Genomic DNA, 23,739 nt, shown 5'->3' with positions numbered 1-23,739 from the left:
TCAATTTTATTCCTAAAGAATTCAGCCAGAACATTGCACTGTGCAGAGTCCAGGGAAGGTGCTTTTGGTTGACAGGATGAACCAGAGAGTTGCTGGACTATTTTGAAAAGTGCTTTGGGCCGATTTTGAGCATTTTCAATAGTTGTTTTAGTAAATTCTGCTCTAGCTAATGCACAGTTTGCATGATAGTTCAGAAGGGCTGCTTTATATGATGATTTCTGTGCAGGGTCATAGTGGGCGCGCCATCTGCGCTCTAAATTTTTACAGGCCGTTTTTTCCAGTCTGAGGGCATCTGTAAACCAAGGAGCGGGAGGATGAAGAGGAATTTGTTTTTTATTTTTCTGTGGAAGGCATGTGTTGATGGCAGAACTAAGCCAGTTTTGAATGACTATAGCTTCTCCTATATTTGATATATTAGTGAGGGGCCTAGTGTCCCTAAGACAAGTATTGAACTTGGTAGAATCCAACTTTTTCCAGTTCCTTAGAACCGTGGGACCAGATTGGGCTTTACAAGAAATGGTCAGTTGCGGCAGTGCTATTGTAAATTCCACTAAATAGTGGTCAGACCAAGGGATAGGTTTCGATGGTTTGCAAGTAATGTTATCTTGGTTGAAAAAGATTGGGTCAAGGAGATTGCCTGCCTTGTGGGTTGGACCTTCATTGTGAAGGGTGAGATTTAAGACCAATAGATCTGCTATAAAATTGGTGCTGGTGTGACTAGAGATGTCATTTAGGTGGATGTTTAAGTCACCGACTATCAGTATTTGTATTATACCTAAATGTATGCATTTACTGAAGCCTAAGGCACTTTAAAGCTTCAGTAAATGGCAAGAATGCTGTTTAAATAGTCTATTTTACCCAATTTTGACTTTGATATTTGGTGCACTTAAAAATGAGTATCCTATAATTTTTTTGCATAATATTCATTATCAGAATGTTCATTACATAGCCCAGAAATTAGAAATTGAAAATAATCACTTATACCTTTATAAAAATTAGGGATTTTTACGCCTGCGCAGAGTGATATTCCACATGCAAATGTCCTTATTACGCGATACAACACAACCTAAATTAAATTTTCAATGCAAGGAGGTCTTAGTATGAGTATTAAGCTTCATAAATATTAAAAAACTAATTTAAAAGCACTTTTTTAAAATAATTTTTCATAATTAATATTTTTTTCTTTTAATAAAACCAATCATTTTTGATAATTCCACATATAAAAGCAAGCTGCATCCCTTGCCTATCATATTTAGACGTATTCATTCATAAGCCTAAGCAGAGAATCCTAACTTGAAACATGAAACGCTTTTATGACACTCTTTTTTTTAAAAGGACAATTATTATTTAGCAACAGAACCAAGAATATGCTTATAAAAAGCTTTAAGAAAAGGAAATCCTCAATTGAAAATATGTTCCTGGTATCTAAAATAATGAACCTAATTCTTGTAACTTTTTTTAAAAACAGCAGTCTGAAATGCAAAATGTTGCTCCGTGTTTAACTGACGAAGTCCTATCAGAGTGAACATTCCTGTCTATTCGTGGTCTACAAAAACGACAGCTGCTTGCTTAGCGGCAGTAAAAGCTGTTCTCAGTGTTTAAACGTGAGCATGGTGGCAGTCTTATTTAAAACTGAGACATTTCTAGTTTTAAAATGCGTGTGTAGTACAACAAAATCCAATTTATTCAGATGATGTGTTTGCCTGTTAATATCTAATGTATCTGTTTTATAATTGTTGATTTATTACAAAACACACAATTTCGTTTTTGAGGCCTTTTAGTCCTAGTGGATGTGAATTTAAATTATATCTTTTAAGCATTTAACAGTTTGTACATGTGCTTAATTGCTTACACTATACATTAAATAGCAACATATAGCTATTTTAGCATATCATATAGTTCATTTCTGGATTTTTATTTAATTTTTTATTTAATATTAATTAAATGACATTTTGCATAATAGACTGATGACAACAAGAAAAAACACAAACACACACATTGAGCTCTTTTTAGATATATACAGAAGGGGTCAAACACTCAGGACACACAATACAGCGCGCTTAACAGCCATTATTTCATAAATAGCGCTACCGCTATTTACTTACAGAAGTTGCACTAATAGGTATAACCACAAACCACAGAGACATTTAAACACACATTTAACCCACAGATCAACACTTAGGACAGAAACAAAGGACAGCCCACAGACTGTACTTAAACCAAACCATTTGTAAATACTAGTTGTAAGTCATATTTACAAGAAGCGCTTCTCAATAGAATTCCAAAAGACTACAAAAACAGCCCAACAAACAATTGTATTTCCAAGAAGCCAGAATACACTCAATTCACTAGCTTTGGCTGGCAGAACCCCCCAAAAAATCGCTCTGCATTTCTCCATTCATAAAATTGTGCAGAAAAAAGGATCCTTGTCTGTATTTTGTCATATTTGAATTCCCTGGGGATACAGAATCACCAAGGAAGAAATATGTTTTTATACCTAAATCTATTTAGGTATTCCCTCAAGGGAGCCGGCTAATTTAATTCACATCTCTCTATGATACGTTCAAAAAGCAACACATTCTTCGATGTGTGCTTGAAACAGGCATGCCAAAAATAGTGCAAAATATGCAGTATTATAAAAAAGTAGCGCTTAAAGTACTCTTCGTACGTTGCGCCGTTCAAATTTCATAGGAGTAGAGAAAGATCTCCTCATTACCTGCCTATATGTGTTGCATCACATACATTTACATATTCATATTCATAGGACTAACTCAATATTTGGCCAATACATATAAAAAAATGCCGTAGTAAGCGTTTCTAAACTACCTTACTAAATACAAGGCGTCATACTTAAAGCAAGTGCCGTAATACGGCTCTTACCAGTGAAATGGTTGTCCACATTCTAACTGCCAAGTTCTGAATGACCTAACAGTCTTTTTTTAGAATACTCGCGCCAAAAAGGTTCTCAGTCAGGGGTGACATCATGTGGAAGATCAAAATCAGGAAGACCAGAAGTATACCAGGCTGCAGAGACAGAGAATCCCCAGAATCTCCGTGCACAGAGTACCTCCTTAGTAGAATCCTGTCTTGTCCTCCTCAGTAGACTTCTGTCTCCTGACAAGATCACTCCCTCAGATAGCCACTTCTCTGATGAGGTCCACGTTGGAGCGCCAACTGAAGTAATCAAAAATCCTTCTCAGTGGTCTCACTGATACTTAGTCCTTTTAAACCAACAAAGAAAAAATTGGCACAGAAGCTGAATTATAAAAGATCATTTTTATTAAACTCAAATGAGTGAGACTACGTCACACGGAAGCCTTAGCAACTGAATGAGGCAGTCTGAGGAGTACAGAACACAGAGGCTTTATATATGCTAAGGGTTGCATACTCAGCATAAGACTAAGGGGCAGTCCTGGCTCATGTAAGCATGCAAAATGACTAAGATGGGAATACAAGATCTGCTTGCTCAACAAAGTGGGATGAGAGTTACTTCTCCATACAGCAGCAAAAATATACTTAGAGGCAGGTACATTCTACTAGCTAGGCCCTTCTGGACATGTGCGAAGTGGAAGATGCTAAACATAGTTTGTCTCTAGGCAGACTACAAGAGCAGTTAACACTGAGGGAGGACAGAGCACATGGTAAACAAAATGGCTGCCAGAAATACAAAATGGCTTTCACAAAGCTGATAAGATAACTTCTAATTACAAGATGGCTTCTGCTAATGCTAACCCATTGCTGCCAATTTACAACAACGGGGAGCCAGTGCAGGTCTCTCAGGTGGGGTATGATGTGACGCCGGCCAAGGGTGTAGAGGATCAGGCGAGCAAAGGTGTTCTATATGCGTTGCAGTCGTTTAAGGATTTTGGCAGAGGCTCCTCCATAGAGGGTGTTTCCGTAGTCCAGCCTGCTACTGACGAGGGCCGGGGTGACTGTTTTTCTTGTTTTGATGGGGATCCACCTGTAGAACTTGCGGAGCATGTGGAGGGTGTTGAAGCAGGAAGACGAGACGACATTGACCTGCTTTGTCTTTGAGAGGGTGGAGTTGAGGATGAACCCCAGGTTGTGTGGGTGGTTGGTGGGTGTTGGAGCTGTTCCTACTGCGGTCGGCCACCAGGAGTCATCCCAGGTCGAGGAATTGGAGCCGATGATAAGGAGTTCTGTCTTGTCTGAATATAGCTTCAGTCGGCTGTTCTTCATCCACTCAGCAATGGCATTCATTCCTTTGTGGAGGTTGGTTTTGGGGGTGAGGGGGTCCTTGGTGAGGGAGAGGATCAGCTGGGTGTCTTCAGCATAAGTGATGATGTTGAAGTCATGCAGTCGGGCGACGTGGGCGAGCGGGGCTATGTAGATATTGAACAGTGTCGGGCTGAGTGATGATCCCTGGGGTATGCCACAAATGATCTAGGTGGGCTCGGAGCAGAAAGGTGGGAGGCGGACTCTCTGGGTTATGCCAGTGAGGAAGGAGGTTGTCCAGACCAGAGCCTTGTCTCGGACCCCAGCATCGTGTAGGCGTGTGCGTATGGAGCGGAGGCAGATGGTGTCAAAGGTGGCTCACAGGTCCAGGAGGATGAGGGACGTGGTTTCTCCATTGTCCAGCAGGGCCCTGAGGTCATCTGTGGCAGCCATGAGGGCAGTTTTGGTGCTGTGGTTGCTGCGGTACCCAGACTGGGATGGGTCCGGGATGCTGTTCTCCTCAAGGTAGTGGATCAGTTGTCTGTTGACGGTTTTCTCGATGACCTTCACCGGGAACGGGAGCAGGGAGATGGGTCGGAAGTTCTTGAGGTCCTTGGGGTCAGCCTTGGGTTTTTTGAGTAGAGCGTTGATCTTGGCGTGCTTCTAGCTCTTCGGGAAGGTTGCTGTCTCGAAGTAGATGTTGATGGCTTTCCACAGATGGGGTGTGATGATGGTGCTGGCTTTGTTGAAGATGTGGTGTGGGCATGGGTCTGACGGAGATCTGGAGTGGATGGTGTTTATGATTTTGATGATGTCGTTGTTGTTTATGTTGGTCCAGGAAAGCAGGGGGTTGGTGCGGATGTTGGCCATGGGGACAGGGGTCTCAGTGGTTTTTGGGGTGGTCGTGGCATTGAAACTGTCATGGATGTCTGCGATCTTGTGGTGAAAGAATGTGGCAAGGGGGTTGAACAGGTCTTGCGAGGGCGGGATGTCTTTGGTGTTAGAGCTGGGGTTGGAGAGTTCCTTCTTGATGTCGAAGAGCTCTTTGCTGTTGTGTGCATTGCTGTCTTGGCGGTCTTTGAAGAAAGCTTTTTTTGCGTATCTGAGGAGGTGATGATGTCTGCAGGTGGTGCTCTTGTGGGCTGTGTAGCTGTTTGGTGTCTGTTTGCGGTGCCATTTCTTCTCTAGCTTACGGCAGGTTTACTTGGAGGCATGGAGGTCTTCAGTGAACCAGCTGACTTTCTTGTTGGTGTGTCTGTTGGAGGGTTTCTTGATGGGGTTGAGGGTGTTGGCGCAACCATCGATCCATTGTATGAGTTTATGGGCAGCGGTGTAGGGGTCTGTGGGGTCAGCGGGTGGTCTCCGGGCAAGGATGGTGCTTAGCTGGTCATCACTGACTTTGCCCCAGCAACGGCAGGGAATCTGTTGGGTGCGGTGGTGCATGGTGGGTTTCTGTAAGGTGAAGTGGATGCATCAATGGTCAGTCCAGTGGAGTTTGGTGGTGTGGTTTAAGGAGATGTTGGAGATTGCAGAGAAGATGGGGTCAAGTGTGAGGCCAGCGGAGTGGGTGGGTGTTGTGACAAGCTGTCTGAGTCCGAGGTTGGCGAGGTTGTCGATCAGGGTGGTGGAGCTGCCGTCGTTGTTGTTCTCTAGGCGGATGTTCAGGTCTCCAAGAAGGATGTAGTCTGTGGAGGCGAGGGCGTGTATACTGACAAAGTCGACGATGGAGTCGCTAAACTGTGGTTGGGTTCCGGGGGGGTCTGTATACAAGGGTTCCTCTGAGGGTGGTGTTGGGATCGGTGTGGATCTGAAACTGAAGGTGTTCAGCAGTGCTAAGGGTGTCGGCGGTGTTGGTGGGGACTCTGAGATCCTCTACTGTGGATGATGGCAATTCCTCCTTTTGCTCCGTTGTTGCGGTCCCTGCGGGTGCTCTTGTAGCTGTACGGGATTGCTTTGGCGATGTTGGGTGCCGAGGAGGAGTTCATCCAGGTCTCTTTCAGGAAGGCGGCGTCTGGGGAGGTTGAGTCGAGTAGGCCCCAGAGTTCAATGGTGTGTTTGCTGGCGGAGCGGGTGTTGAGGAGGATGCATCTGAGGTAGTTGGGTTCTTTCTCGGTGGATGGATAAGCGGCTCAGATGCTGGTAAAGTTGCAGTTCCGACAGGTGAAGGGTCCTTGTGTACCTTTCGGGGCCGCCAGTATGCAGGTGTGTGATCGTCCGGTGTTGAGTGTGTGGAGGGTTCTGGCATCGTAGCGGCATTGGGTGTCGTGGAATGTGTGGGGGCCAGTGATTCTGGAGCTGGGTATGGTCCAGGTGTGGACAGGCACAGACGGGCTTGCCTTTGGTGCGCCTTCGGCTGTCATATAGGGGGAGGTGGGAGGGAGGAGCAGCTGGGAGGTGGGAACAGGGAGGCGAATGAGAGAGCAGGGGGCAAGGCTGCAGGGGACAGAGCGGCAGGAAAACCAAGCGGGCGGGGTACTGAAGTTAAAAGAGCTTACAAAAGGCAAAATTAAACAGTAAATAAACGGAATGGAGACAGAAGCAGAAAGGCAAAAGAAACACAATAAGACAAAATATGGGAACTAAATCAGGGGGCAGAAAGTCAAAAGAAACACAATTAAGTCAAAATACAGGATCCAAATCAGGGAGCAGAGGCGCAAGGAGGCAGAACGGCTGCTAGGGGCAGATTATTGGGTTAGAATCTGGACTACTGTGGAATTAGAAACTTACAGGCAGACCATGAGCGAGCTATTGGAACTGGATGTTCATGTTATTTTTCCTTGCTTGGCTCCTTGACTTTGGTGTGAGTAGGTTTTGGGTAAGCCACGGCCTGCTGATGAGAGAATCAAAGACCAAGATAAAGCACAGCTTTTGGAATTTTATTTTGCACAAAGTCACTTTAAGCTACGTATCTCCAGACTTACTACTCAAATTTTGTCTTTTAAAATGACCCCGAGCTTGGAGCCATTTTTTATGAAATTGAACCTCACCTAGCAAAGTCACAAAAGGGGGCATGGGGAGTGGTGAGATAGCCGCAAGATAGTGCAGCTCCGCTGGCCGAAATCATCATCGGCTGCAGAAATTCACAGATGGCAGACATAGATTTCCAAAAAGCACAAAATTTGCTGTTGGAGTGTTTAGATTTTTTTATTCTGCAGGCGGACTCAGCTATTACGCCATCAAACAGCAGTAAAATTCACTTATAAGCAGTGCTTTCTGACTCTGGAGCTTGACTCAAAATGGCTGCTCGATACAAGTATTGGAAAGCGGTGGCGTAATTACATCGGACCCAGCACCATCTACATAGTGGGCGGAGGAGCCATCTGCAGTATGAATAGCACTGCACAACCCACATGATTTGGCCAGAAGTGGGAAATCCTATCCGGTCTGAACTTCGGGGAAGTAGGTGAGCCTTGGTGCATGTTAATGCGAGAGGGGCAATGGGTGTTGTTACTGTGTTTGCTGACTCAAAGACAGTGGATCGTACTCTGTGGGGGGTGCATCCCTCCACTGCAAGGGATCGCACTACAATTAACATCGAGAGGGATCTCTTTTATGACACTGGCCGTGCGTTATATCTTTAGCATGCAGCACGATCTGTGACCGGAATCCCATCCAAAATGGTGGCACAGTGAGTTTTGCTGAGCAGCATAGGTGGACAAAACAGCACCTTGTTCTCCTGCAGCAAAGGTCATGCACTAAATAGAGCAACAGACTACTCAACAGTCACACAGGCTACCAGGGAGCGATACCACCCCTTGGACAAAAAGGTAATATTCTATACGAGATGCGAACTGTGCGCACACAGCAGGGACGACAAAGAACGACGAAGGGAGTGGTCTGCCATCACCCGGTGTAATAGCCCACAGATGAAGCATGCACTGTAAATGTTAACAACATTACCTGTGGAGACCAGCAGAGTTGTGTCCTGTCCAGTGAGATCCAGCCAAGATGGCGGAGATGACGTAACTCTCTCTGCTCCGTCGCAACTTCAAGCAAAAACAGTAAGTTTGCACCCGCAAACGGAGCGGATAGCCTGACTCCAACATGGTGCCCGCTTTGGACAATAATAACTAACCCTGGGCATAGTTTGCGAAGTAGCGCCATGCGTAGCTTTTTCGAAGTGCACTTCGCACTACGTGAGCTACACGTAGCACGATGCGAACTGCATAGTACACTGTTCGTGCTGTGCAAGATGCCATTTTCAATGATTGCACAGTACGGACAAGCATCCGGCACTGTGCAATCATTGAAAACGGCATCTTGCACAGTGCGAGCTGTAGTTTTATGCCGCTTGAGGAGATTTTTACTCGAGCTGCAGCTTTCTCAAGGAAAACTGGTAGTTTCTCATCGCAAACGGCCGCGAGCATACGCGACCACTCGCAATGAGAAACCTGACCTCCCTGCGTTAAGATTCTCACCGAGAGGTTTATTATCCTGCTGCCTGAGGTTTTGTACTGACAGCAGTTAGTGAGACATTTTGAGCAGGCATGAGTAGGAGTGGACCGCTGTGAGTACCTAGGCATTGTCGAGGGGGAGGGAACATGCCTGAAGCTGAAATGGAACTGGCCTGACTCGAGGGAGGGCATCTACAGGTATTTTACTTCCAAAGATACCCAAGTAAGCTGTTTTCTTGCTTTCTTCCTTGCCTAATGATATCAAGCCCTTTCACCTCACCAACCTCCATCCTGCCTCAGATGCCTCACCTTAATATATTGGACCTACTTGCAATCGACCACCACCATATTGGCCTTTACCCACCCCCTTCTCGCTCCACAGGTCTGCAGCAAAGAGAGAAGCCCCTCCAACCACACTGGACTACATGGACAGGTTGTCCGAGCTTACACCAGCGAGGCTAGGGATGCTCTCCCACTATCCTCCCCCACTCGCATCACCCATCATGAAACTGAATGTGTGATTCATCTATTTTCTTTAAATGTTTTACTAGTAACTGATGTAACTTTGTAACTGATGTTAAAATAGCAACTGTTTGGAACCTCTTGTACAGCGCTCTGATAACTTTGGGTATAGCCAGCCCTATCTCTATCACTAGGGGCAAAGGCCTGGAATTGCATGCCAAAGGAACTTAGAGCAAAGGAGCAGGAAGGGCAGTTCAGAAAAGCTCTAAAGACAAGGATCTTTGGAATACCATATGTCTGCCGCCTGGCATTAATGTAGGTCCTAGTCTAATACAGCTGCTCTCCGTCATCTACAGCGCCAGGAGACTCCGTTAGGAGTGGCAGTTTGCGCTATACAAGCATCACATTTCATTTCACCTCACATTTCATCTCAGAACCCTAACACCCACCTACCTTTCAACCAACAGCTCATCAAGACCTGGCATCATTTTTGTTGTGTCTAATTTATTGTTAGTTGAAGAGTAAGAGGGATATACATTGGGCAGATTTTTCCCTTCGTCTCTCTGTCGTATCTCACCCCAAACCCTGTTACCCTACCCCTTACCCCTCTACATTTACTCTGACCTCGTCCTCAAAGATCTCTATATGTTCTCCCTGCAACCGAGCTAACCTATAACTGATGTAATATTAGAACAAAAAGGATGTCATGTAAAGCGATTTGATACCTTTGGCTCTAAGCTATTTTATTCCTGATTTTTGAGACCTGAGCAACATGGCTGATGCCCAGTGGAGCTGCTAGACAGCTAATGAGAAGATTAGTCCTGGTTTCCCCTCGAATGCCACCTACTCAGCCGGACATTGGACACAGTTCTTCCTCGTCTCCCTGCTATGGCTCCTTTCTCCCCTCCTTTCTTTTAAGTACTATCAAACTCGTTGTTTGTTTACTGTACCTTACTACGTCACTACGCTATGGTAACTTATCAAATCAAATAAACTTAAAACTGATTCCCCTGTTCGCTGCTAGACAGGTATTGAGGAAATGTGCCCTGGCTTCCCCCTGACCATCACTTACCCAGCCAGACATTGGGCACACTTCTTCCTCATCTGCCTGCTACTGACTCCTTCCCTCCCCCCTCCTACGAATTCTTGCAAAATTATTTTTGTGTACTGTACCTTTCTATGCTCTTGTATCTGATGTAACTTGTAACGCAACAATCCTAAATGTGAAACGCTCTGATACCCTCTTGGGTCAAGTTGCCCTATATAAAATTTATAAAATAAAAAAATATAGACACTCTATCTGCAATTTAGATATAAGATACTTCAGATAAATGCCTTTACAGCTAAATGGGCGATGTCTCAAACTAAGGAAAGGGACTCCAAGTCTACCTTATGTCTATAAGGGGCAAACAAAGATATTGCACAAGTTTTATTTTTCTGTACAGTATATGTAAAACCTAGAAGAAAGTGGAATAAGCTGCTAAGTAAAAGTTTGAATATCAGGAGTTACATAGAGATGCTGAGAATTCTAAAATCAGATAGATCACAGCCCATCGAAGTCAGTGTTAGTGCATTTGTATTGGTTGCCCGCTATAAAAGGAAAAAGAGACCGCTAACTTTTTATGTAAATATACTAGATTTGTCTTACTGCTTGTCTTTTTAATTCATACTATGAATTATTGGTCTAGGTCAGCTCATACAAAGGCAATTTAGTAAGGATCATTTTGTTGCTTATTAGTGAAGGTTTTAATATCTTTTAGCATGATTTTAACTCTTTTTAGTGTCAGTACTGGTTAACTGAGTAGGCATTTGCACATTATTTTAAGCTGAACAACGCTTCATAGGACCGTGCCACAATGGGAATCTTAATTTGTATGATTTTTTGCACATTATTCCTTAGCGAAAATTGCACCTAATCTTTCTACTTGATGAGATTCATACTGAAATGTTTTTAAAGATTTGTCTGAAATGCTTTGATGATTATTTGAATCGAATAAAGAGACGTTGATGATGATGATAGAGGCAGTGTACCTTTTGCGACTCTCGGTGCAGGCTCCAAAAATGAGGATGATTGTTTAAAACCCCTGTATTTGAATTTGCAATGCAGATGTTTTCTGAAGCCGTCCGTTTTGCTTACAGGAACCAGTGCTGCTGGTGGAAAAGAACATCTTATGTAGCAGAATCTTTTACCCTCATGGCTGCTGGAGCAATTCCACTGCAGTGCTGGGCCGTAATAAAAACGGGTGTGGTCATGAGCATCTGAGAGTTATATGAGCTCGTCATGAGCACCGAAGGGGTTGCAGGAACAGGCACTTCAACACGTTTTCTGAATGGAAAGCTATCCAATGGACCAGCATTCCACTGTAGTATGCCTTATCACCTCCATTAAAGATTAGGTAACTTTTCAAAATGTTGATAGCAGAATTGTGGCCATAAACCAGTAATACTTGTCATTGATAATGATAAGAAAGGGGGGGATGCCCCTTTTATGACTGGCCCTATTTGTGATTCAGAATGAGTTTTTACGAAGTTACAAAGTGCGTTTAATACATGGCAAACCATAACCAGAGGAAAAGATACCACAACATAACTAAACATAACTTAACATAACTTAACTTAACTTAACATAACTTAATATAACCATTTTCCTCTCCTATGGACCTCTTCAAGGAGCATGCTACTTTGCTCACAGATATATTCCAGTAGGCAGACAGTATCATCATGGCCAACAAAGTAGATCAGACATCCGTCCCCCACTGAAGAGCAGCAACCAGCAGGGGCCACTAACATCTGTCAGCATCAAAAGCCAGGCCCATGCCATTCACTGCCAGTGAGGGGTTGGATAGGACTCATGGATAGGAGTTCCCTAATTGTTTCTGATATTTCCCAGGCATCTGAGGCTACTTAGAGTGGGGGCACCCAGATCAGTGTTAGGTACCTCATTTCCACTCTCCTTCCCACAAGTCCAGGGGACATGTCCTGATACTGGCCACTATGCACAGGGTCTGTAACCTGAGACAGAATAGGTGCCTGTCAAGCCAGGACTTCTAGTGTGGAATCATCTCCTCCTCGAAGGGTGAAACAATCTGTTTGCGTCATTCTTGGGTCTTCCCTGGTGCAGGGCTTTGGCCTCTGTCTCCATGAGAGTGCAGGGATCACCTCACGTTTGGATAAAGGATTTATCAGTGTCCTGGATGTGAGCATACTGACATCCACCAGAGCTGGAGCCTGCATCCATGCTGGTTATCGTAGAAGGGAAAAATAAGGAATACAATGTAACTGAGAAATTTGGAGACCTCTCTAGAATCTGTCACAACTGGTAGGAGGAGAAGGAAAGGACTGAAGGGAAACTATTGAGAAAAGCCAGAGCCGAGTTGAGATGCCCTTTGAAAGCATGGGCTGTAGATATCCTATTTTTAACAAGCGTCAACCAACCCATGACAATCTTATTCTATGACCCTCAGCTTCCATCATAATGCTCATTGAGAAGTTCCTTCGGGTTTGGATCCTTTCTGTCTCTTTATCTTGTCACTTTACATCTCTATGAGATTGTGTAGCGTTTGGAATAGTGGGGTTATAAAAGTGGATAAAATACAGATTAAATTAGAGTTTTTGTCCATTTCCTGAGCACTGCACCTGATGTTTGAATTTTTGAATTCTTGTTTGTATTATTGTATTCTTGGTGGGCTACATTCCCTACACTTGATCTTCCTTTTTATTTCCTTCCTGCATTATCACACTCACCTGACACATGCTTGACTACCATACTAAAGAGATATGGTGTTCTGATCTTTGCTGAGTGCCAAGTCTTTGGTTTCCTGAGAAACCTTTGCCTGCCTGAGTACAGCCATACCACCAAAACACAGACAGCACCCACCTACTACGGTATCATTCAATGCAAAGGGTCTAACTCATTATTTCAAATGTAGGAAAGGGGAGTGCTATAGATTGGAGTAATGTGTGGTAGAGTGAATTGGCTTAGAGTGTTGTTAAGTGGAGTAGAGTGTTATAGAGTGGAATAAAGGGGAGTGGAGTGGAGTGGAGTTAGGTAGAGTGGATGACTTACAGTGGGGTAGCGCTGAGTAAAATGGCAACGAGTGAAGTGGTGCAGAGTGGAAGGGCGTACAGTGGAATACCATGGAATGGAGTGTCCTAGAGTAGAGTAGCAGGTTGTAGAGTGCTGGAAAGTCTTGTAGAGTGGAGTGGAGTTAGGTAGAGTGGATGACTTATAGTAGAGTAGCGCTGAGTAGATGGGCAACGAGTGAAGTGGTGCAGAGTGGAAGGGCGTACAGTGGAATACCATGGAATGGAGTGTCCTAGAGTAGAGTAGCATGTTGTAGAGTGCTGGAAAGTGTTGTAGTTCATAGAGTGGAGTGGTATATAGTGTCATAGAGTTGAGTGGCATAAAGTGGCATTCAGTGGAGTGGCAAACAGTAGAGTAGTGGAGTATAGTGGAGTACAGTAGTGTGTCATAAGGGAGAGGGATTAACTGGGGTATAGTGGCATAAAATAAGTTGCATAGCATCTCCTAGAGTGGCGTAGAGTGGCACACAGAGTTGGACAGTGGTCTGTAGGGGCAGAATATAGTAGAGTGTCTCACAGTGGTATAGAGTTCAGTAGAGTTTTATTGTGTGGAGTTGAATAAAGTAGAGTAGAATGTTGTAAAGTGGAGCGGCATAGAGTAGAGTCTTGCAGAGTGGCTCAGAGTAGGGTAAAGTGTCATACAGTGGACCATAGCATAGCATATGGCATAGCATAGAGTAAAGTAATTTGTCGTAGAGTGGGGTGCTGTGTTGTAATGTAGAGTTCTGTGGAGTGGAGTAGAGTTGTGTGGCATATGTACAGAGTGGACTAAAGTTTCATAGAATGAAGTGGTGTGTCATAGAGTGATTTGGCATGGAGTGTCGTTGAGTGTCAGAAACTGTCCTAGAGTGTCGTAGAGTTGTGTGGCATGGAGTGGCGTTGAGTGGAGTAGTTTAGAGTAGAGTAGTGGAGAGCAGTTGATTAGACTGGAGAAGTGTGCCATAGGGTAGCGTGGAGTAAATTAGGGTGGAGTTGTATAGATGGAGTTGCTCAGCGTGACGTTGAGGGGCGCATAGTGCCATAGAGTGTAATAGAGTGTTAAATAGTGACATAGACTGTAGAACAGTGTTGCACAGTGGAGTGGCCTAGAGGGGAGTAGAGTTTGGTAGACTGGAGAGGTGTAAAGTGTCATAGAGTGGAGTATAGCATTGCCGAACACTGTAGGCTGCAGTGGCATAGACTTGAGTTATGTAGAGTTCAGAGAATAACATAAAGTAAAGTATTGAATTGTACAGTGTCATGTTGTAGCATACATTGCTGTGTCATACAGTAGAGTGGCTTAGAGTGTTGTGGTGTAGGGTATTGTGGCTTTCATTTACTAAGCACAGAGTGGCTTAGAGTGTAGTGAAATAGTAGTGGCATACATTGGAGTGGAGTAGGGTGGCATAGGGTGGAATATTGTACTGGAGTAGAGTGCCATAGAGTGGAGCGCCGCACAATGCAATAGGGTAGAGTGGAGTGGACTGGCATACACTGGAGTGGCATAGAGTGAAATAGCATGTAGTGGATTTGCATAGAGTGGACAGGCTTATAGTAGAATAGCATATAGTGGAGTGGTGTACAGTCTACTGGATTAGTATTGAGTGGAATAGATAAGAGTGACGAGCTACAGAATGCAGTGGCATAGTTTCTAATAGCATACAGTGGAATGGCAGAGAGTAGATTGAAATAGTGTGATGTAGAGTTTGTTTGAGGGAGAGGTGTGGTGATGTGGCCAGAGTGGCTGACTGCAGAGCGTGGGGCTCATGGTTCAATCCTCAGCACCAGTGGCAGCTCAGATTTGCATCACGTGACTCTGGGCAATCTCCCCGATGGCCCACAGCACCTTGAAACCCTTAATGGATGATATGTTTGCGCATTACAAATCGGAATCATTATTAGAATGAAGTGACTTGTCATAGACTGGAGTAGAGTGGTGTGTCATACAGTGGAGTGCGGTGTTGTACAGTGGAATGGGGTGACATGTCATAGATTCTAGTTTAAAAAGACGTAGTGTTACAATGGTTGAATGGATGTACATGACATTTTGCAGAAATGTAGAATATGGTGTGCAGAGGAATGCCAGGCAGTGCCATGCGCTGCATTGTGTTTTTCCAGATTTACCAAGCAACCCAGGGTGACACATGGTGGCCTTGCGTTGCTTGGTAAATCTGACTAAGTATTGAGTGATATATTCTTCAGGGTACACCACGGTGACTTTGTGGTAAACCGTGGTACATGCCAATGACAAACCAGTATATGACTAGGGATGGGTGGAATGCTTCTTTTCGTCTGCGGAAATGGCAGAATTTTGCAACTCGAGCATTTGTAGACAGAGTTCTGGTCAAATTCTTTCAACCACTGCATGGCCGAATTTTTTTCCTTAAGGTTCCAGAAATAAGAATGAGATTTGCCATCCCCTAGTGGCTGCCAGAGGGATGCCTTATGAGTAGATTTGCTCATGCTCAATAAGATTTTGTACTCGAGCGGCAGCAAAATCAACTGGAACGGATTGGTACTCATGCACACCGCAGTGCTGTGCACTCAGATGTTTCAGCGCTGCTCGCACAACTGGCACTAAATTCTGTCAGGAACAGTGCGACAGGCATATTTCTGCCCATGTGCAGAACTCAGCGGAATCTTTCAGAGTTCTTCTTTAACTCCATGGAAATCTGCAGAGTGAAACTCTGCAAGCTCCACCCACCCGTTTATGTGCACGGATAATGACTGCCTTTGCAAAATTAAAGGCATCCATATTATTTTTACTACACTTTAGCTGTGTTCTGGGTTACACCAAAAATATAGGTCAGTTTGCTTTTATGTTGTCCCTACCTATTGCCACTTTATTAAAGTGGCAATAGGTAGGGAAATTCAATCTATATTTTTCTATATACTTTTAAAAAGGTTTACAGAGTACCGCTCTAGAACCTTGGAAGTACTTTGTATTTTAACTAATATACCTTTTTAATGAATTTCAAATAGCACATAAACATCTTGGTATTTCCATGGTAATCTGCACAAAATATATTTTAGAGGATTGAATATGTACAAACTGAAAGTACTTTGTAGTACTCTATGTTATAGTGTTATATTGTTTTTTTTTAAATGTCTACACATTTAATTTTTAATACGTCCTAGGTAGTTTAAAAATATATAGAAAATATATAGAATCATTATATATTCTCCTTACCTATTGACACTTTAATGAAGTAAAAGGTAGGGAAAAATATTAAACCTTATCTATATCTAAGCCCGTAAATCAGACAACAGCCTAAAAAGTTGATGCAGGCACCATGTATCACTAAGTTCAAATGACTTATAAGTTTAAAAATACTTACCCCACTTACCTCTACTACTCAAAAGAATAATCCGCAATCCATTATTTATAAGATTTTCAAATTCCATCCATATCCGTTGAGCTGTATTTAATCTCTACATGCAATACACATGTCTATCTAAAGGACAATACAGTAAAAGCACATTTCCCACAATGACTTGTGAGAAAAGAAGATGTTTTTATCAATAATAAATCAAAATTGTTTTTTTTTCTTTTTTAGGGATACTTGGCCTGAGAAGCAAAATATGCTACAAAGAAAAATCATGCATGTTGTTAAATATGACATCAGCAAATGTAACCCCTTGTCTCCCACCGTCCTGACTCAGGCTGACTGCTTGATTTTGCCTCATTGTTTGGAGACCCACGTGACAGATAAAGAAGGGTTCTGCAGTGCTTTAAGAAATGCCTCAACACTGTTAAAAAATGGAGGGCATTTAATCCTGATAGCGTGCCTCGATACCACTTTTTACATGAATGGGAGCTTTAAGTTTCCTCATCTATGTATGGATGCGAATTTTGTAAGGAAAGCACTAAGTGAGGCTGACTATGTCATTGAGGAGCTGCAGGTGTTTCCTAGGAAGGTTAATCAATTGTATGATGTGATAGATTACAGTAGTGTCATACTTGTTCATGCTCGAAAATCAATACCAGTTTCATGTACACAGAAACCATAATGGATAGACATAAAGTCTACAAAGAGGCAATGAATACTTTGTTCCTCACCTGAATCAAGTTTCTTCTGTCTTCTCCTTTGTTGAGCCTATTGCTTATGACACCAGTGGTGCTCTGCTCTCTGCCTCTCATAGCTGCTTGACAACTGGACATTGCTTTTGCTGCGACCACTTTCCCTTGGCTCTGCCAGGTTCTGTTTCAGTCAATATCCCCTTGTTCTTTACTGTAAAGTAAAATGGATTGTGTTTCAATCAATAACAACTGGAAGGAGTGATGATTTGATCTTGCATTTGATTCCATTTTGTAGCTGAAAAGATTAATTAAATCTTACAATGTTTTGTTCTACAATGCTACAGCTCTGTGTGTGTGTGTGTGTGTGTGTGTCCATTAATGGTCATGAATAGATGGTTCAGCTATCCAGTTCACATTTCCCATTGGAGGAAAGGATATAGCATTATTTCCACTATCAATGAATTCCAAATGTGCATTTTATATTTAAATATAGCTGTAAAACGCACTATTGAAATGAGTAATAATAGTAATTCTAGTCATGTGTATCATTAGTTTGTAGTACACTAAGTAATGGGGTGGAATCATTCACTTCTGCAGACTCATTTTAAGATTAAATATTTTTCATTAAATATTTAAAAGAGTGTCTATCAACAAAACAACTGCAACAGCAAGAACAATCCATCCTACTCTATTCCCTTCTCTCACCCTTCCTTTCCTCCGAACAACCACCCTTTTTACCCATCCCCGCACCCTGCACCTTTAATTCCCTGCAGACATCCTATGTATTGATTAGACATTTTGCAATGGCCTATTAGTTGGTATCTATGGGCCTGACTTCCATTTTGGCATTTTGCCCATCCATCCTCTGTGATGAGGGTTCAATCCACGCGTCTTCAAATGGACATGTAATTCACACACTTGAGATGAATGGACAAAGTAATCACACCATCAGACCACACTTTAAGGCACACCTCCTTTCATACCATGAACTTGTACTTTTCTCTTTAGTAAGCTGCAAGAAATAGAGTGTATTTGTTGCCTTGTACTACTACTATATTGTTTTCTTTTTGGTTCTTTCGACTAATCTAAATATTTGTAAAATGTTATTTTTATATACCCCATGCCCAAAAAAAGGAACCCCAGATTTTCAGATACAGAACTAACTGTTATGCTAGAGGAGCTACAATTGTTGGTGCCCTTGTGTAACTCTTACAGAGAAAAGGCACATGTGTAGAGAGTTGTCACAAGTGTGAATGTTGTTTCTTACAACAGTCGCTGACAGAGGGAATCTACAAGGGGGAGTTCACTCACTCCCTGGCTTTGAATCCTCTGCATTCAAGGTTTTGCAGGAATCCCTGGTGGATTTGAGATTGTAAAATGACTGTATGTCATTGAGCAACTCTGACTCATGTGTTCATACTTCTATATGTATAAATATTGTCATGTTTTTATTTTTGAAGGTGCATTTTTACCTACAGAAAACAACAATCTAATTGTAATAGTATATCATCACCCTTTTCATGTTTGGCTAACTGACATAGTCTTTGCACCAAACACCCTCACACATGCTTTGAACAATGAGGCAAATGTTCTAGTAACAGCATCATCTGCTATTCTTGCCTGCCTTGATGGACGGATAAGCCTCGTTAGCCTCCAGCACAAGTAGAGGATGGGATTCGTACATAGCTCCTCTCTAACCCTTACACCATTTGCTTTATACTGTTATTGTTGAATGCTGTAATATGAACAATTAGCAGAAACCCCCCACTAACCTTCTACTAAAGTTCATTCTGTGGAACTTTTAATGATAATGATGATGATAATGTTGATGATAATAATAATAATAATCATCATCATAATCATAATCATAATAACAATATATTATTCTATACATTACATTTTCAACATTGATTGAACTCATGTTTATAATTAAAAATCAGTACTTATAGATCATAATTCAGTTATAAGTTGTGATTATATTCAATTAGATTTGATCATCACATTGGAATGAATAACGGTGCATTCTAAAAATATGATAATTATAACATATGGGAACGCAATGTGGCCTGGAAGGAATTGGATTATTATTTGGTGTGGGCTACTACCCTTCTCGAGGAATGATCACAATCAATCACGGTAAACACTAAAATTCAGTAAATTATTCTGAGCTCATTCTCCTGGTAGCTATGGCCCAGAGCAGACTTCAAGGAGCACTGGTCGGATACACCAACAGGATTCAACCCCATCAGAGGTTTGACCTTGTAGCTTTTTGTAGCCTTATAGCTAAATAGGAGTTCAGCCATTAGAGCCTTTGAGACCACTCCTTTTTCCAACATACAAGAGGGGGCACGTCCAGCCCTTCATGCTCCTCCCTGGTCATAGACAGCAGTTTCAGTCCCCTTTTTTTAATTTGCATTTATAATGACCATAAAAGGAGCATACAACAGAGGTCCAGCAGGCTGACAAAATTCATCATTGAGTCATGTAACAAATACAGCAACTAAACCATTATGCAAATAGACATAAATCCCTGACAAATATGAACGGTGCAAATTGGCCATACAAGACAGAAATTGAAACAACCACAATATGAATCTGAGATATAGTACTTGTGTGATACCTAATGGTTCAAAGGCATATTAAAGGTTTAAAAGAGAGGCTTAGTTTTGGCAGGAGGGTCGATTAAAAGATTGGGCTTATGAAGTAAGTGAACTACATTTCCATTAGCATAATAAATAACCAGATGGAATATTTTGCTGTTAGCACTTCGTTATCAGAGACTGCAGATCGTCATAGTTTAACTAACAAGAGACCGACCGCCATATCCAAGTCCCCCATTTCTGTGCCTTTTGCCCCTTACACCCCTACAACTTTGTTTCTAAGCTGTTGATAACCTAAATCTCCACTCATAGAAAGTGAGGAGTTCAGGGATAAGCCAGCCCGTAGCAAGGTACATTCAGGCCACTGCCATAGCAATAAATAACGTATAGCCCTCTTTTTATGCCAACTCATTAGGTCCTCTACAACTCCTAAAAAACAACAATGCAGAGTTAATTGCTATTTGGCCTCCAATAATATATTTAAAAAATTTACCCATGTCATAAAAAAGAGGACCTAATTTCGGGCAAAGAAAAAACGTGAACAATCTTAGCCCCCGAATCCCCACATCGAGAACATTGATTGTAAACTCTCCTGCCCCATTGAAAAAAAAATCTGGTGTAAAATACAGATCAAACAAAGTTTTAACATGTTGGTTCTTTAGACCTGCTTTTAATAATACCTTGTCACCAAAGTCTAAGGATTCTTGCAATAATGGGTCCTCTGTCACCAACCTACCTCCCTATTTATCATTCTGAGATTCTAGGTCATCCGGTTTTGCATCAATACATCAAAAATAGATCCAATCTTAGCTCTTTTACCAATTGCCTCAAATATAGATATCTGAATCATTGGTCCGGAGGTCTTCGCCTGCCTACTCAAGAAGTCCTAAATCTGAAAATATTTAAAAAACTATTGAGCGGTATTCCCAAATTTCTCTTGAAATCCCGAAAATGAGCTCCTATTTTCTCCAAGGCATAGTATTCCTTTTAGCAACCAATTCCAATTACTATTGGGTCATGGAATATTGCTGGTATGGTGAGTGTCCTCCAAGGTGGCGTGTAGTAACTATATTTGGATAGTTTTATTCTATTTTTACATTGTTTCCATAGTCTAAAAGCCCCTAGCAGGATCTCAAATGTTTCTTTTTTTGTAATAACTCGTTTCCAAATTGTTCAGCAATAGTCCTTTAGCACCCTTCTCCGCTATAAGTTCATAAATCAAAGGGGATTCTGCTGCGCTGTGCAAGTATGTATTTCCAGTAATCAAAATTCACATATTTTGTAATATAGATGCTCAATAGTACATTATATATATATATATATTTTTTTTTTATTTGTTTATTGGTGGTTTTGTAACAACAGAAAAAACACAGAACATACATTACGACATTACAGTGGCTAGGGTACGAGGTTTGTGGAATAGCATCTAATAGAAGTAGCCTTTATAGCATAGCGAAGTACAATTGTCCGTACAGAGCATCAACAGTGCAGAATAAAGCGGGGTCCGTACAATGATCAGGGATATTGCAGTGGCACCGGTACATAGGAAGGAAACTAGAGGGTAAGAGACATCACAATAAGGGGCAAGCGTGCACATGTAACATGAATGGGCAGAGTATCAGTGAGCAATAGTGAACCAATGGGGAAATATATGGATACAGACAGTCGTAGTGCAATTCAATAGCAACAATAGCGTAAGCAGTACAGGTTCATTAGAGGACTTCAGCAGATTATATCTGGGCATCATTACCATCTCGACTGGTGTCCCTCTCCGGACTGTCATCTCGGGCCATCTGGGCCTGAAGATAGGTAACCAGAGGTCCCCAAATGTCTCTCGGCCTGTTAGACAGTGGGAGCAGATCAGCAAAAGTCGTATGTTGGCCTGACTATATGTCATATCAGCAAGCCATTCTTTGAATTTCGGGGCCCTGCCACGACCTCATCTACATGCTACGCGCCTTTTCGCCAGAAGGAGTGCAATATCTACAAATTTTCTGCACTGTGAGGGGATGTGTGGTGTGTGCCCCAACAGCATTAGTAGTGGGTCTGGTGGTATGGGTGACCCAATATTGGATTCTAGGGCGGTGTGTACTTGCTGCCATTAGATCTGTATAGAGGGGCAATCCCAGGCAAGGTGCAGGAAATCGGCATGCTCTGCGCGGCAACGGTCTCAACGATCTGTATCAGACAAGTGAAACCTATATTTTTGTCATAGGGGTATAGTACAAGCGCTGCAGGTATTTGTAATGAATTATTTTGAGCCTACAGCTAGCCGATATACGAGCCGTAAGAGTACAGCAGTACAACCATTGGTCATCAGTGATGTCAATAGCCAGTTCGGCAGACCATCGCGACCTCGCTGAGGCCTCCGGCGACGGGCTACACGCTCTCATATGGGGATATATTCCCGAGACCAAATGAGAGCCATCCTGCGAGCTTAGCAGGAATTGAAGCAGGGGCGTAATGTCAGGCTCTGTAGGGAAGTCAGGAAGTATAGCGCGCATGCCTTGGCGGAGTCGCAAATAGTAAAAGACCTCAAGTGGGGTGCGAGCATGCGTCTTGAAGAACGCGTCCGCAGTTTTAAAGCGCCCCGCAGAGAAGAGGTCGCCCCAGCAAGTGATCTTCAATGCCGCACAGAGTGTTTGAAATCCTTTCTCTTGTAAAAGTTCGTGCTCAGGATGATATGTCAATGGCAGCAGGGGGGAATAAAATAGTCTGCAGTCCAGCCTTTTAGCCAGTCGGCGCCATGCATCGATAGTACATGTGACAGATGTATGAGGTGTTGTTATGGCCGAGGGTTGACAGTGAAGAAGGCCATTCAAAGGCAGAGGATTAGCAATCCAGTCCTCTACCGCCAACTGAGGCATAAAGGGAGTAGGGAGAAGCCAATGATATGCATAGTGTGCCTTCGCGCACAGATAATAGACTTCGAAATCTGGGAGGTCAAAACCCCCCTTATCATATGGTTGCGTCAGCATGGACCATTTAAGTCGCGGACCTTTGCCTCCCCAGAAAAGGCGGCAGAGCTCCAACTTCAGAGTTTTCAAGAAATAGGCGCCCGGGTGAAAGGGGATATTGAGAAAGAGATAAAGAAAGCGTGGGAGCACCACCATCTTGACAAGAGATGCTCTTCCTGCCATGGAAATGGGAAGGGAAATCCAGCGGTCCACCAGAGCAGTAAGTTTGGTCACAGCAACGCCGTAGTTAGAGCGAATAATCTCGTCTTTGTCGCGTGAGACCTGGATGCCCAGGTATCGAAGTTCAGACCTGCACTTCTCTAGGGGGTAATCCAGGGGAAAGTCGGGTACGGCGTCTGTGAGCGGAAAAAACTGGGATTTCGTCCAGTCGATCCGCACCCCTGACATCTACCAAAGACAACAAATTCTCTGAGCAGGGGATTTAGGTTGTGAACTGGGTCCTTGACAAACAGAGTCGTGTCGTCTGCATATAATGATACATCAATCTGGCGTTGGAGGCAGCGAATCGCGCCCTCACAATGAAGCTGACGGAGCCGGCATGCAAGGGGTTCAATGGCAATTGCGAACAACAGGGGGGACAGTGGGCATCCCTGTCCGGTACCCCTGGATATGATAAGTGGTGTGGAAAGTTGACCGTTGATCAGGACCCTCTCAGTGGACTGGGTATATAGTAATTGGATCCAGGAAATGAATATGTTGGGGAACCCCATGCGGGTCAGAACGGTGAACAAGTAGGGCCACTCGACAGAGTCAAACGCTTATGTAGCGTCTAGGAAGATCGCAGCGACACGGAGGTCAGGGTGAACCGTATGAAGCAGGGAGAACAGAGTGCGCAGGTTATGTGAGGTGGAGCGATTTGGGACAAAGCCAGATTGGTCAGGCAAAACTATCCGGGTCATGAGGAGAGACAATCTGGTGGCTAGGACTTTGGCCAAAATTTTAACATCGCAGTTCAATAGCGAAAGGGGACGATATGAGTCACAGGATGTGGGAGTTTTGCTGGGTTTCAATAAGGAGGTGATAACAACTTTGCGCATGGAGCAGGG

At 43.1% G+C, this 23,739-nt stretch overlaps 1 protein-coding gene across 1 annotated transcript in view; it reads left to right on the top strand.

The window, feature by feature from the left end:
- LOC144752108 (nicotinamide N-methyltransferase-like) overlaps positions 1 to 17,456 on the top strand; it is a 193,568-nt gene extending 176,112 nt beyond the window's left edge. Inside the window, exon 3 of the mRNA XM_078640051.1 lies at positions 16,652 to 17,456. Within this exon, the coding sequence (XP_078496177.1) occupies positions 16,652 to 17,105 (454 nt within the window). The 3' untranslated portion in view covers positions 17,106 to 17,456. The remainder of the gene's footprint in view (positions 1 to 16,651) is intronic.
- Positions 17,457 to 23,739: the final 6,283 nt, after the last annotated feature.

Source organism: Lissotriton helveticus, chromosome 4_2 (assembly GCF_964261635.1).
Source record: "Lissotriton helveticus chromosome 4_2, aLisHel1.1, whole genome shotgun sequence".
Taxonomy (NCBI): Eukaryota; Metazoa; Chordata; class Amphibia; order Caudata; family Salamandridae; genus Lissotriton; species Lissotriton helveticus.
Note: the sequence above shows the minus strand (reverse complement) of the source record. Positions and strands in the feature narration are given on the sequence as shown.